The 17211-nt window shown below is 27.8% G+C and overlaps 1 protein-coding gene across 5 annotated transcripts in view; it reads left to right on the plus strand.

Annotated features, from left to right (window-relative positions):
- The window catches only part of LOC129981013 (ceramide phosphoethanolamine synthase-like), a 130482-nt gene that overhangs the window by 43947 nt on the left and 69324 nt on the right, over positions 1-17211 (plus strand). For 3 of the 5 annotated variants that reach the window (XM_056091606.1, XM_056091604.1, XM_056091607.1), the window contains exon 2: positions 7259-7426. The exons of the other annotated variants lie outside the window; for them this stretch is intronic. In XM_056091606.1, coding sequence (XP_055947581.1) covers positions 7382-7426 — 45 coding nt within the window. In that variant the 5' untranslated portion in view covers positions 7259-7381. The remainder of the gene's footprint in view (positions 1-7258; positions 7427-17211) is intronic. 5 annotated transcript variants of the gene reach the window in all.

Consider the following 17211-nt stretch of genomic DNA (forward strand, 5'->3'; position numbering starts at 1 on the left):
ACGACAATACAAAAGATACGTCACCTAACATGTAGCTAGCTGCTCACGCTTATAATAACATCTGGAACATATTCAAGTACATAATATGCCATTTTTTTATGTAAATTGAATTGAATACCAGAAATGGATTTTTTGTGTTCTATATTTTTTGGATTCTTTTGTTAACATCTTATTCACGCATTTAAAAATATTATTGAGTGTCCAAAAACGAATTTCTCTTATGACTTCTTTTTGATTGATGCTTTCAAATTCGTGTTTAGTGAAATTTACTTAGAAAAATAGATTTTGTGTATTGGATTTGCTGATTTTTGCCAATATTTTATTCATGCACTTAAATATATTTCATTTATATTCATTGGATGCTCAAAATCCACCTTCTGTAATGATATCTTTTTGATTGATGATTGCAAATTTTCTGGATGTGAAATTTAATGAATAAAAAGGATTTTGCATATTGAATTTACTGATATTTTTCAATATTTTATTGAAACATTTAAAAATGAACCAGTTACATTCATTGAATGTAAGAATCCAATGTCTCTTTTTCGTGATGGAAATAAATTCTTAATACTCATTTTAAATTTATGACCAGGTTTCCAGTTTTACTAAGAGGTCGTTTTGATCTCTCTGAGAAAATGTTATGTTAATGTTATTCAATAAAATTATTGCCATATTTTATAAGAATATTTTAATTAATTTTTACTTACATTTAAAAGAATTATAATCGTAAATATTATCTTTTTCTTCTTCTTCTTCTTCTTCTTTTTTTTTTTTTAGTTTCGGAGGAATGTATATAGTATACCTACTTTTACCGAAGGGGTCATTTTGACTATTGGAATAAATATTGTTGAAAATACTTTCATGTACATTTAAATATGTAACGCAAATAGGGACGCAATAGATATAGGTATAAATATATAAATAAGTATGTGTTAATAAAATGTGTGTATATTAGAAGCATGAAGCCGAAGCCGAAGCCGAAAGTCAGTTAAATAGAAGCAATTATAAGTTGTTAGTAAGAAGACGTGTGATTCAATGTTTTAGTTGTAGATGATGGTCGAAAAATAGATGGTCTTGAAGACCTAGATTAGAAAATAAACATTTTTTTAGTAAATAAACATAGAGGCACTTCCTTTTTCTCACACCACACCTCAACATATATGTTGAAAATATAAATTTTTTTGTACTTAAACTTTATAATAGATAGGTCAATTTATATTTTTTCTAATTAAATACCGAAAAGGGTCATTTTGACCCCTTTGGTAAATATATGTATATGACAACTCATGGTAAACCTAGTGTTAAGTTTTAATTCATCAATTTTAAAATTTTTGCTGATTCTTATCCCTTTCCAGTGTTTTTAAATTAATAAATGTCGTAATCCTTTTTTTGTGTGCTAAAGCGTATTTATTTATTAAAATTCCATTTTATTTTAACTTAATAATGTTTTTTGTCTAACACATTTCCTGTTTAAAAACAATTTAACGCACAATTTCAAACGTAATTCACGGAATACTTCAGATGATTTAACTCGTAGCCAACAAATTGGACAGAAAACAGCTTTTGAAGGAAGGAGGTGGGGGAAGGGCATTTCAGAAGTAATAATATAATATTGTCTTTGAAACAAAAATGAGAAGGACTTTTGATATTTTTTCGCTATAACCTCAAGTAATATTATGACAACAAATATAAAATTTGTACCATCTTATTCTTTTTTAAAAAACTTGCTAAAAAGTACCAATTGCACTTTCAATGAATGTCTTCTCTAAATTTAATAAAGTTTTTAAAATTAATTTGTTAAATAACTTCCTTCACGTATTATTTTGTTGTTATATAGAAAGTAACTGAAAACTGTTAAAGAAAAATTAGCATGGATGTTTTGTTAACCTCATCCATTTTTCAACGCTATTATTCTTTTTATATTAACAGTTAGATGCATTCATTAAATATCTGTAAATTGTGCAATGTTTAAAATCACTACACTCGAAAGACAACGACTGATGCAAGCACGCCAGATGAAGGCATGAACGAAAAATGAAACCTAAAATGTTATCATATATAGTGTTCGAATTTTTACACTTTTTCTTTGTATTGGGGCAATATAGCATTTTTTATTTTTGTTCAAATAGCTAATTTTTTTCAATATTTTAGTCATTTTTATTATCTTTTTTGCGTTTGTCCTTCGTGTAATTTTGAGCAATGAACAAATAAGTGCTCCTCAACTGTTGAGTGCCACTGTTGAAACCTCTTAAAACAGAATAAAGATTACAGTGGCGAAACAAGTGATGATATTACGTTTAAAACATAAAGTTATTTGATTAAGAAAATGACAATTGTCCCATCTATATATATATGATGGGACAATTGTCATATATATATATATATATATATATATATATATATGACAATAGATATATATGGGACTATATGTAAAGAACAAAGTACTATATGTAAAGACAATATGTAAAGACTACATGTAAAGATGGGACTATATGTCCCATATATATGACAAAGATATATATGGGACTATAATATATATGATGACAATTGTCCCATCAATTGTCATCATATATATTACGTTCAATGTGAATAATCGTTTATTATTAATACTAACCCGGTCATTATGAATAATAACTTCTTCTTTAGGTCAAAATGAGAAATATCGCAAATTATTCACTTTAACGGTTATTATTAATAATTTCCAATGAAGTTTTATCAAGGTGATTAAAAGGATTATATGGGATTGAGTGTGCCTCTTTGTATATGTTTTTTAACTTGCTATGAAGTTACTCTGTGACATTTTCTAACTTCCTTTTCTTTACTTCATAATTAATTATCTCGTCATTTTTTGCGGGAGGGTGTAAGTTATTGAACAATCCCAATGTCTTATCTGTTGAAAGGAGAAAAACGATATTTTGAATCAATTAAAAAAAAATGGATGGTTTTAATGGCGGATATAATCTAATCTATTTTTTGGGGGGTGGGGATCAATCAATGTTTCCTCTAATTTTTTCCGGAGGTACCACGGTCCCTGGATTTTAGAGGTCCTCGGTAGATCCCACGAAGATTTTGGGATGGGGGTGGGAGGCTGGCTCCCCCATATATATATCCTTGGAAGGATTTAAACCCACACACACACAAAAACCGCAAAATTATGTTGTTCTTTATATATATTAATGACTGACATTAACGAAACTTTATTGGTTATTATTAATAATTGCCGGTTAATGTGATAAATGCTCATAAATTATTCACTGTAACCGACTTATTTGGTTATTATTAATAATGATAGGTTAGTATTAATAATAACCAATTATTTCCATTGACCATGACATATACATTGCTAAAATGTCTTGCAGTGGTTAGTATGGATACAGCCTAAATTAGCGAACAATGTGCATTCCTTATGAATGTTTTTTACAAAATAAGGAGGGAAATATATTTACTTGCATATGTTTACAGTGTACATGATTCAAACTATTTCAATTGGATCAGGAAATATTTTTGTTGTACTATAACAGTATAAACAATAGTTCTGAAACCAAAATAGTGTTTTGCTTTTGACTTTCTTGAATATTACCGCATTATAGCTCATGTTGTATTTAATTTAGTTTATCATGCAGAAAAGCGCGTGCAATTTGTAACTCTTCTCATTGACCGGCTGTTTTTAAAATTTGGTATAGATCTGCAAATTTAATGGTATGATACGTTATTCTTCTAGTTTGTTGCATTTCTAAGTTCTTGTTTGCATACATACGAATGAATAGTTGAAGAGACCAATCAACTCATTGACAGATTTCTTCCAAAATTTGATAGAAATAATTCTGGTGATAAAATCACATATCAAATTTCATCTATTTGTCATCTTCCACTTATGAGTTATTGTATATATGTGCACATCATGATTTCTTATTCATGTCCAAAATTTGGTGCATATTGATAAGTTTATATCATTATTTACAGGGATTTTAATGGATACCCAGTTAAGGACCTCCGAACTTGGAAATTTGGCGACGAATTTTGCGTCTTTTTGGAAAAAATGAAACTTCTAGAAAATTCAAGAATTATGACCTTATTTCAGGAACCGAAATCTAGATATTTTTCTTGAGAATTCCATATGATTTCATGCCTTATTTAAAAAATTCCACATAAACCCGGCAGGTTGTAACAAAATAATTGTCGATTTAGGGTTGAATTTGCAGAGCTAATTAGAAGCTGTGGTTATTTAATGCTATTACTGTTCTTTATTTAAAGATTTGCTGACTGCATGTGTTATTAATGTTTGCAAGAGCTGTTCTTTTTGTACATCATGCTGTTTTTTCTCTCTTGTTCTTCGAGTTTCTTGCAGTATTCGTGGTATAACAAATCAAATTTCTATTATGAAGCGTGTCGTTCCTAATGAAAAATGCATATGCATCCAACGTTATATAGTAACAATATATATAATTAACTTATTTCTTTGGCATCCACAGTTTTGCATTGAGTTGTTATATTTTATAACTGTTTCATGTTGCCTAGAATTTATGTATTTATATTCGAGGATTTAAAGTATTAAATTTCACTTCTTTGTCCTTTATAACTAGGACATAACACCATAATATACTGATTTCGTCATGCAATGACTGCAGTAAAATCCCGCAAATTATTGCGAATATAAAAACAGTTTTATAGGCATTAATATCTTTTTATTTCTGGATAGATGTTAAGATAAAAATAAAATTTTTCTCTTTTCTGATTCTCTTTTTTTTTTTTTCAATTTTCTTTTCATTCTTTGGACTTCTTAAATTTTTGCCCCCTATAGAAATATTATCTTCTTCCTTTGTTTACTTGGGAAGTTTCATAGCAGAATTTGACGCTATCACGTTATATAAACACACTGCTTATCTACTATAAACACGATGTAGACCAGTATCTAGCCAGAATATTCCGATTCATAAAGATGAATATATTTAAGAAACTTGGTTTAACTTGAGTACATTTGATATGGAAATGAGCAAACACACGAATGCATTTCAATTGTTGTATTATTTATCCATGTGCTTGTATTTCATTTCATATTTATATATTTGAAAATACATCGAAAGTTGACACTAACAAATATTTTTTTGAAATTTTAAATTTGCTGAATCTATTTCAGATTTATTGTTAGTTTTAATGCAATATTAGATTTTAGCATATTAAAATTAATGTATTATTTTAGGTTATTTTAAGTCTAATATTTCATTATAACCACAATTTATTTTATTATTACCTCTGTGATATAGTAATTATATTTGAAAACACTTTCTGTTACTAATGACTGTTGCTTTCTATTGTAGTTATATTATAAAGAATTATTGAATGAGATATGTTTCTAAACGCCTTTTACTGAATGAAACGCCTTGAACTGAAATTTTATAATCGACATTTTTTTCTCTCTACGTTACAGATCTCTAGATTAGAATCTGGGCAAAATGACTAAAATTTAATTTATTAGATGGGCATTATGCATGTATTCTTTTTTAATATTTGGCTTAAAAAATGTGCTTTTACCCATAATAACTTGAATAAAAAAATAAATGAAAATTCTTTGGTAAATCCCAAAAGAAACTGCGTGCTTAAAAAAATATCCAGATGTGTGCCAGACAGTCAGTTTTGACAGCTGCTGTTCATCAGCTCATTCTTCAATCGGCGTTGTGGAAAATTTCGACGTAAATTATTGCAGTGTAGTCTAGAAAAGACAGCAAAATATTTTAAATTTATTTTTCTGAATAAATGCGCATTCTGGTTATGTATTTGTATATTCCGTATTCAGAAATTTTACATTAAGAAAGCTAAGACTATTTTTTTTAACGCAGTATAATTAAATATATGTATTTATCTTCTGATTACATAGCGGCAAATAATTTTTTATTGCAAAAATCGTGATGGCTAGTAATTTAATCCTGTTTGTACAAAAGTTTTATTTCCATTTATAAATTTCAAGGGAATGTTTCAATAGGCAGCAAAGAGTATTTGGAAATCCTTTTTGATAAACATTTGTAAAAAAAAACCTATATATGGCAATAGCTGTACTGAAATTTAATTTCAGCTGGTAACTTGGAAAAATACATATATGACCGTTGTATAAATAGTTATATCTTTAAAAATATTATCAAAATATTTTTTCAAAGCAAAAATATAAATCTGGAAAGAGGGAATTTTATTTTTATTTTAGAATTATAATAATGTGATTTATATCACAGGGACATTGTTTAATTCATAATGTAGCAAGTTGGCACAATTTTAGTTTTTTAAAATTTAACGAAAAAAATAATTACAATTATTTTTAATAATTTGTCTAAATTATATACAGATAGATATTCCATACACATATTTTTTTGTAAAAAAACAAGAAGTCATGCATTCTAGGATTAAAATTAATTTTTAAAATTACAAAGTTAATAAATTGTAAACATTTTTATAATCATGCCAAAATTAATGTTTTATTAAAAATGATTTGTAATCAACCCCTCTGTGTGTTTAGTCTGAACCGAACATATATACGCTTCGATTAATTTGAACCAGACGAATAATCTTGCATCGCAACGCAACAAATTAATCGATTATTTAATACCATATGAATCACAAAATTGCTCCGTTGCATATTGACTTTTAATTAATCTTCAACTTTTGACAAAACAGAGTGTTATGACAAATTAATTTTGGATTACATATATTATCTTTAACGGAACTGAATATTTTCTTCTGTTAAATTATTTTACACTTTTCAGAAATTCAATAAAACTCTAAAGGTAAGGTTCATTATTTTTATATATAGCTTTTTAATTTTCAAAAGAAAAATAGGAAATATCGGAATTTTTGCACTTCAGAATCGCATATCTTTGACACTTACCACTTTTATGCCATATAATAATAAAAAATATCACATTTCTTTTCTCTGTGTTGATTCTCGGTTGTCAAGGCTACCAACTCAGTGGACAGAGATTACTTTCTTGTTTCAACGTTCCTGTTAGTTATGTCACGCAAAACTTCACTGATCATATGTCAAACATCCTTTTGTAAATTGTCGCTGAATATTTGAAAAGATGACTTTTCAGCAATACCCATGACCATTCGTTACCAAGAAATAAAATGAATATATAGTTTTTTTTTCTTCCTTTTCTTTTTTTGCTTTGCTTTTTGACCAATCTTTTAACCTGCGCTTTGCAAGGTAATTTTTGCTTCCTTTTTACTGCTCTTTCGATGTACAATATCAATAAAAACTATTTTTTCGTAGTTAAGTGGAATGACTCTTGAAGACTTCACGTTGACATTTGGAGTGGATATTATTTTGAGGCGAAACATGGGAAGTTAAAGGACTTCGTTTATTAAAGGAGCTTCTTCTACTGGTGGAAATAAAATGGTGCGATTGCATTTTGACGTGGGCTGTGCGCTCTTAAGAAACGTATGTTACAACCAAATTTTCTGTCCTTTTATTGCTTTATGGACTTTTATAGTTAAAGCTTGCGGGAGGCAATTTTCGCTTGATTTAATAGAATAAATAATAAATTACTGGACATAAAACTTGCAGCTGTTTTAAACTGATATGTATGGTGACCAGATGTCATTTACAAAGTTAAAGTGAAATAAAGCATATTAATTTGCTTGATTTAATCGAATAAATAATGTACTGAACATAAAGCTTGCAACTGTTTTAAACTGATATGTTTGGTGACCATATGTCAATTATAAAGTTAAAGTGAAATAAAGCATGTTAATTTGCTTGATTTAATCCAAAAAATAATGTACTGAACATAAAGCTTACAGCTGTTTTAAACTTTTTTTTATATGTATGGTGAGCAGAAATCTTAGAACAATTCATGATTTGAATTTTTCGTCTGTTTTATAAAAACAGTTATTCATTAAAAAGAATTGTCCTATATTTGTATGATATGTTTTGCAATGTTGCATTGTATTCTTATCAATTGATAACTCTTTGTTTGCATTTTACAGTTTAAAACTTATTAATAAATAGTTCATATTAAAATCAATTCAGTTAAAAAATTCTGAATTTTTTAATAGAATTTCTGAAAAATTTCCGTATCCAACATATTGTGCATAAAAAAAAATGTAAAATAGAATCTGTGTGAGCAGTCAGATTTAAGGAAGCTTAGCAAAAGAAATTGAAGATATTTTATTTGTATTTTTTTATTATTTTTTTCCCAAATTATCTATTTTATTGTCTACCTGTTTTTAAAAACATTGTTGGATTTTATCCAAAACCCACTTTTTCTCGTTTGTCAGCGTTTTGAACTATAAATTCAAATTCTAAATTCTAACAATCTGGTCACTTAATGATATATTTTATGCTTTTTAAAATTTTTTTGCATTGGTTTTAATTATTTCGCCATAAAATATTGTAAAAATTTCTAGGAATCGTATAAAATAATTATACTCTAAAAAGAATCGAGGTATATTTTTGTAGTCACATTGTAAGTGATTTTAAAAAATCAAGTATAGTAAAATGTATTAATTCGTATTGTTGCTTTGCGTTTTTATATATATATTTTTTCTTTATGTTTATTTTTATATTTCCTTGTTTAACCTAATAGCATAAGGTGTCAATTTTTTTAAATTGATTTTTAGAATTTCTAACTAAGTTAATTCAATATTAAATTAAATATCGTTGATTATCTGATTCAGTCATTTTTTCTTCTTTTTGCGATTTTTACTTGAAATATGAAAATTGATTATAGAGAAAATAACGCGTATCATAATAAACTATCACTGGCGCATGCGCTGTACTGACTGTAGATCTGAAAATCCTCAAACTGTGCTTAGTGAGCAAGATAAAAATGTCTTTCGAGTAGAGGAATTGGGAACACTTTTCCTATCCCAATTGGGTTGCAAATACCATTCGAAACTCGTATTCGCCTCCCTTTTTGTCTCTCCCTCCCACCTTCTCGTAATTATTTATCTTTTATTTATTTTCAGATTCCGTTAATATTAATGAGTAAGAAATATCTTTACACAGATATTACATTTGCTTTCCCTTTATTTACGATTATTGCGTCATATATTCAATTAAAGATAAGAATCAAATAAAGATAAGTAACAAATTCTTTTAAGGTATATTTTTAACTTTCAGTTACAAATTGCACTGGAATTATCAATGACTGCGCTAAATTTTTCGTAATTAAAGATAATTATTTGTTAATAGAAATAAAATAAATCAAATCTGTGAAATACAGTCAATATAAGATCGGGCATTTAATATAAATCTGGGATTTTTTATGAAACGCATTCTTCTCTTGATTTAGTATTATTTTGAAGTAATATCTTCTGATTTGGTGCGCTCTGTCAAGATCATTTTGATTTCTATTTTTTTTTCAATCAAACCATTTTTAATAATATTTTGCGTGCGTTTGCGAAACTCGTGACTGCTATCAACTTTATGGCCGAAAGCCAAAGTTGCTAAAGTCTTATCTGTTTTAAAAATAGGAAGTAGTTCTTGTTTTCACTTGTTGCATACCTGTCATTTGGTTTATAAGCTTGATATATTGTTGAAATTATTCTCAAAATGGGTTATCGTTTCCTTTTAACATCTTATAATGCTGTCCTTTTTTATTGTTCAATTGCACTTATCTAAACTGAAACATTCTTTTAAAAGATCCCTATAATTTCCCTTACATAAATCGACACGTGTAAAGAAATCCCTATCAAAATCTCACTGTTTATAATCATGGGGATATAATTAATTAGCCTTTCCTCCTTTCACTGATGCGTCCTTCTGTGTTGATGTGCCTCGTCGCTTCTGCTTGTACATAAATTATGTCTCCCAGATGGAATAAAAGTGAAGTTTAAAATTCGAAAGTCTGTTTTCAATTAGTTTATTATTTAAAATTTTGCCTATTTCAAGTAATTTAATTTATCAAGCATTTTATTGTTCTAGGTAATTTAATGTGTAAAAATGAGATAGAATTAAAAATGTTCCACATTGCTATGTTAGATTTTAAGCTATATCACTTCTACGATTATAATGTTTGAACTGTCCTTGTTTGCATTAATGTTAGAGCACTTTTCGTCATTGAAAATAATATGTACATAGGAAAAGATCTATAAAGTAATGAAAGAAAAGAGTAAAATAAAGTCGATTCATGAATATTTAACATAATACAGTTGTCACTCATCGAAAATTAATGAAAATTAAAAACTTTTTGCCTCGTGGTTTTCGGCTTCCATCATTGATTGATTGCTAAAAGTAAACTAACTTTGGTTATTGGTGATGGGACCCAGACCTCCCTTATGCAGAATATCCATTCTGGAAAAATTAGTCTGGCTGTTATAATAATTGTTACTTTTATTTTCCTTGCTTTATATACTTTCTTAATTACGACTAACCTCGAGTGTTATGATGCGATATAATTTTTTCATCGCACAATTTTTGATAAGATATCTTTTATATATTTTATCAATAATGATTACCAAAACTATCAAATAAAAAGAAAACTATATTGCAAAAAAATTACTTTAAAATTTAATAAACAGCAGCATGTAAAAAAAACATTCACCTAAAGTAATGACCCATTAAAATATTTAGTTTTCTTTAAAAACAAACAAACTAAATCGTGTTGTGAAAAAAATTTTGGAGTCTCAGTTCTCTTTGCTTTTAGGTGTGGAGGGAGGGGGGAGGACAGAGTTGATGATTAGAACAGAAACAGAATTTATTCGTACAAGATAAAAGGTGAAAAATCAATTAAAATAGGATTAGTAGAATTTAATAACTGAAGTACCAAATTGGTTTCTCTTTATAGTTTTAAACATGACTTTTCTAAATGCGCTCATGTAAAATCTGAATTCGCACAACATAATAAAGGAATTAAGAGTGGTTCTCATACAGCGATATTAATTAATCTCGTATTACTCATAAAGTAACCTCAAAAGCGGAATTTCCAAGTGAAGTTAAGCTTAATTAAGCCTGCTTCCTCATTCTGCCAAAGTATCCAAAGTGAACTAAATGAATCCAACCATCGCCAGAGCTCTGTGTAGGAAGTTAAAGTTGAATCCTAATGTACATCACCGGCATGATACAAGCCTTTCCATCGGAGGTAATCCTGTCATTGGTATGGAGGTAGTCAACGCTACTCTGCTATTTTATCCACCCTGCAGCGAGAACCAATAACCATATCGGGAATTTCTAATCCTCTTAATTAGGGTATGCATGAGGTAAATTTAATAAAACAACAGAAATGGCAATAATTAATCAATTAAACAACGAAACTGCCAATTTTGAAAGATAATGGTGATTGAATAGCATGAGGAGATTTAAACATGTGGCATGCTTGAAATTGCGTAGATTCATCGTTTAATGCGTATCTCATACGGCGAAATTCTCTACATTGTGCAAGACACCCCGTTATTATTATTTACAGAAAAGTGTTTACATTTGTGTTGAACTTTCAAAACATATCTAAAACTTTGTTAATATTACGAAACAAGTCTATGTTATGTCCATGATTTTATTTCGCAATGCAGTTTTTCTTACTCACTTATTTAAATGATAATTTTTTTTCTGTCGAATCACGTCATTTCCTTACCTTTTTAACCACTTCCATTCTGTTTCTATGTTGCATTGCACAATTTAATTTCCATATCGCTATAGTTATATTAAGCAATCAACCAGTGAACACAGTTTCTGTCAAACCTTGAAACAATTTCGTGTGTTTCAAGGTATATGAATTTTAGTCCAACAGGAAGTGAGACACAGTTTCTTCTAAAACCACTTATCTTCCTTTTGTCTACCACTAAGTCAATGGGAAGTTTGTTTCCGTTGATTACAAATGTTACGCTGATATCTGGAGGTAGTCCATGTTATGACGTAACCGAGGTAAAAAAAAAATCGCATCTTGGGATACACTCTGGCATGGTGTCAGGAGAAAAATAGGCGAATTCGTTATGCAGTACAAAAAATAGCTCTTGTACCGGTGATCACGCGGTTTCTGGCATGATGAAAGACAAGTGTTACTTAAAAGAAAAGAAATTAAATCCTAGGCATGCGCAGATCGACATCAGTTTACTTGCTGCACGTGCTGAAAGAGTTTGTGCATGCGATCACGTGATTCCAGCTGTTTACACGTGATGTGTTCTTCTGTAAAGGTCAAAGCCTCTGTCGTTTTTTATTTTACTCTCCCGACCTTCGAGTCCTATGTTTAAAATTTCCCCTGCTGTAAATAGAATGACGTCATTGAGAGACGTTAATGTTAAGTGAATACAGAGCAGTGTAGTCGTCGAATTCAACACTAATCACGTGAGGAATATTTGCAATTTCTGAAAGTTGCATGAACCGATAAAAAATATCGTTTGATTAGTGTCGTGAGTCATTTTTATTTTGAGAGAAACACTTTTCACTAGATTCTCATTTATAACTATTTATATAATTAGAAGTTAGGTTTCCATTAAGGGAAATAAAAAAAAATGAATTCGAACTTACAAATATGCTATTAATAATTATTTGAAAAGTACTATAAAAACAGGCAAGTGTCATGTTTGATGGTAATATAGTAAATGATTTGGAATCAAGTTTCTTATAAATGCATGAAGGAAAATATAATAATATAGGAAGGAAAATATAATATTTTCTCTAAGAATTAGAATTTTTAAAAACTGATGTCGATAGATTTTTATGACTTAGACTGGAAAAATTAGGAATTTTACCCAATACATTTTTATATAATGTGACGTCGCAATTTCAGATAGGTAAATAGATTGAAGACGATATTTTAAATTTCTGCGCAAATCCTATTTGCTTCTGATTTTTCTTGTTATTAATTATGGTTTCAGTTTTTTTTTCTATTCTTTACTTTTAAATATTTTATCTGGCTTCAGAAAACCAATTAAAAGTATTTGTCCGCAGAAAATATGTTTTATATTTTCTGCGGAAATATGAGCCAGTTAGTTGCTTGCATTAAATGCCATATGAGCTATTATTTTCAGCACGCAATTGATGTATGAAATTTTGAAAATGATATCTGTGTAGGAAACAAATGAATAAAGTAAATCTTTTGAAATTATTTTACTTAAGAAATCAATATTTCTGGTTAAAAAATATTTGAGAATGAATGTATTTATAGATAAATAAATCTGTCGCAAATAAAATGTGTATATGTAGTTTTCCAATTAAAAACCAAATCTTTTAGAATACTGCAAGTAATACACATTACTGTTCTTTTATGCGTAAACTTTGCGCTTTTGTGCATGTGAGTTTTGCCTTTGATTGAATCAAACTAAATTAGAATAGATTGAAATAAATAGTTTGAGTAGCGAATTTTTATTCTTTTTCGAACAATATATAGAGAGATTACACAAATCTTGAATTTAAAATAAAGGACGATTAAAAATTCGAGAAGGAATGACTAGAAGATAAACACATCAGTAACAGAGAACTGCGTCTGAATGCTCTTCTTATTCATTGCATGTATCACTCGACTGCGGCATAAAATCGTTCAAAAAGATTCACACAGATTTACGACAGTCCAAAAAATTATTAAAAAGAGAGAGAGAGAGGAAAAAAAAATAAAACAAGAAAAAAAAACTGATGAAATAAATTATGTTATAAAAAATGTGTTTCATTTAACATAATTGAAAATCGTATGGGGAGAGAGGGACTATGCGTTTTCATTGACTACTGTTAATATATAGTATGCATAAAATTTATTCTTTGCATGTTGTCTCTCTTATCAAATTAACAGATTCTATCTTTTTCTTTCTAATTTTATTTACTCGCAGTGCTGTGATATTTTAGAGAAATATTGAGTTTTTCAAATATTGCTATAATATTTGATAAGAATGATGCCACATAGATTATGTTGTTTCAATAAATTATTGTCAATTCAATTATTGAGCATTCAAATTATTGTCACATTATCAATAAATTATTTTTTTGTCATATTTTTATTGAAACAACTGATATTATGTCATTACTATGTTATGTATTAACTGATATTATGTCATTATGATGTTATGTATTAACTGATATTATTTATTATTGATATTATGTCATTATTTTTATTGAAACAACATCGATTTTATTTTGCTAACAGTAGCTTAATATTTAATATTTTTTTTTTAAAAAATCCAGTTTTGGATAAAATATCGATTTTAAATAATTTTCTTCCTTCTTAGAGTATGATAAGGTATTAAATTGATCATATTTATGTTCATTGTAAATTCTGCTCTCTGCAATTTTGATTTAATTGATAAGTAAATTAATTTTAACAAATAATTTTATTTAAAATAATTCTTATTATCTTTATTTTTTCTTGTGCCAACTACAAAATACGTTCATATTTCACCGAAAATACATGCGAAGCCAAGTAGGCTGCTTCCCTCACCGCAATTTAACTACTAATTTTTTTTTAAACTAATGAATTTTTCTTATTAATTATGAATTAAAATGAATTTTTCTTTAACCCTTTAAAGGGACATTTTTTTCTATTCATATTATGTTAAAATATTTTTAGGCTTGGAATTAGAATAAGAAAAGGGATTCATTTAGCTTATTAGACAAATTTAATTTGATTAATTAATTAATTTGGTTAATTAATAATTGAGTAACAAATCAAGACACATCATTTTGTCTGAGATAAAGAACTGAAGCATCTAAGTTTCTGACTTACTAAAAAAATATGTCAGAACTTATGCCAACCTACATAATTTCATACAAAGATTGATAAATTTGGTGGGAAGCATATTTCCCACGGCCCTAGAAAGGGTTAAAAAATTAAGATAAAATACTTGATTCAGTAGAAAAATTAAAAAAAAATGTTTTTGCTGTTTATAAATTTAACTTTTAAAAATAAAGCAAGAAGTTGTCTAAGTTTACAGTATCAATTTCTGGCGCATTCACCTTTTTACTGTTTTCTTTATACATAACACAAAGAAAGCACAGTTTTCTACAGTTCACGTGAATCTTACAAACAGCATTACCAGGTTCTATTTTTATTTAAATACTTCGTTGAATCGTATCTCACTTGTGTGATAAACATCCCATCTTCAAAAAGCTGTGTCAGTAATATTTTAATGATAAGAAAACTGCACGTTCCTTGTCTCGTTAGTGTGGCATGTTGGTGTTGGCGTGAGGTAAGGTTTCTTTCGCATTTTAAGCTTTTTCTTTTATTTACTTGTTCAAATTCTTTATTTTGTGTCATTAATCAGTCCATATCTGAACATCTTATGTTTCTTCTATCTATTCCGCCGGTTTATAAAGGAAGAATATTAATATGGCAAATTTAATGATTATAAAAAATTATAGTAAATATGGTATCAGTGCTGTAGGACATAGATTTCTCCATATAACTCTATTTACCTATAATATCTTTCCCATTCTGAAATCAGATAATATATAATTAGTAATAGCAAAAATTAAATCCAATTAGAATAATTAACTAGAAAATTTTAATTAGTTTTTTAAGGTGAGATGTTTTTCTTAACCCTTTAAAGGGCCATTTTTTTCTAGTCATATTATGTTAAAATATTTTTGGGCTTGAAATTAGAATAAGAAAAGGGATTCATTTAGCTTATTAGATAAATTTAATTTGATGCATTAATTAATTTGGTTAATTAATAATTAAGTAAGAAATCAAGACACACCATTTTGTCTGAGATAAAGAACTGAAGCATCGAAGTTTCTGACCTACTAAAAAAATTTGTCAGAACTTATGCCAACCTACATAATTTCATGCAAAGATTGATAAATTTGGTGGGAAGCATACTTCCCATGGCCCTAGAAAGGGTTAAATAGTACGTGAGAGATCAAGCTTTCTAACGGCATTTTTTAAAATTAAATCGTGTCTTTTTTTGGAGAAAATATTTAGACATGATTCACATACTGATTAAATATGAATATTTTTCAATCTTACCTACATATGAACTGGTCATTTAAATAAAAAAAAAGCATGAATGCACTTAATTTAATATGTTATTCGAAACAATTTGCTATATTACAGTATTAATTTTACAGTTTATCTATTATTACTCATATTTTTGAATTTACATTCAGTTTTTATCTTGGTGAAATCTTGTCTGGGATGACGCTATATGACATTGTCAGCATAGCAGCAGATAGAAAAAAGCTAATAATTAGTTATTAAAAGAAGTTTTATTATTTATGTAAGTGTTATTGTTGTATATTTTTTCAGGAGAGATACCTATATACACAAATTTAAAAGCAAAACCTTCTCTAAATATAAAATTTGATCCAAATTGTTAGATACATTAAATAAATTAACATATATACAAAAATTGCTCGTTTAAAGTTATAAAATTTTTGGTCACAAATGATAAAGGATCTGAAAACAAAAATAAAAAAATCCTAACAAACAATTTTGTAACATTTTTTTTTGCGAGTTGATTTTCTCATGAGATTTTATCTCAGTTTTAATGTGGCTCTGCTGTATAAGTTTTGAATTTTATTATATATATATATATATATATATATATATATATATATATATATATATATAACATTTAATTTGATTATATATTGTGCTCTAAACTAGATTCGAACTATTGTTTCTAATATATTTTTCCCTAACTAACTTATATTTTATTTATTTATACTATTTGAAACAAATTGACATCTTTATTTTGAATTCTGTTGTACTTTATCGCAAATGAATTGCAGATTATTAAAATTATTATATTCATAAAATTAATCGACTTATAATAACTCTTTGTAAATCGATCTGCAAAAGTATATAAGATCCTAATTTTATGAACTTACATACATTATTTTACTGATTTTTACTTGAATTCTTGAATCAATTTTTTCCATTGACACGTTTCTTTCCATTGATTGGTGCCAAAATTTGACATAAGCATCTGCAATTTTGACCGAAATTTAAATTTTATTTATATTAGTCATTTTGTGTTAACACATTCCTGTATAGTGAATGCACAGACTAATAAAATGTTCGACCTTTAATAAATTTAGTACAAAATTTATTAATATCTGCAATTCCGACGATAAATCTGTGCACAAATTTCCCCCATATAATTAATTCTTTTCGTTTTTAAGTAATTGTTTTTATATGCATATGACTGACGGATTTTGATTTTCTCCATATTTTGATTGAAATACAAATTTAGTGTTGTTTATTTACTAAATTTAACTACTTAAACTTTGTTGCATTTTTGAGTTACCGTGTTCATACACGGACAGACAGACATAATTCCAACAATGTTTTTTCTTAT

The sequence above is a fragment of the Argiope bruennichi genome, chromosome 8, assembly GCF_947563725.1.
Source record: "Argiope bruennichi chromosome 8, qqArgBrue1.1, whole genome shotgun sequence".
In the NCBI taxonomy this organism is placed as follows: Eukaryota; Metazoa; Arthropoda; class Arachnida; order Araneae; family Araneidae; genus Argiope; species Argiope bruennichi.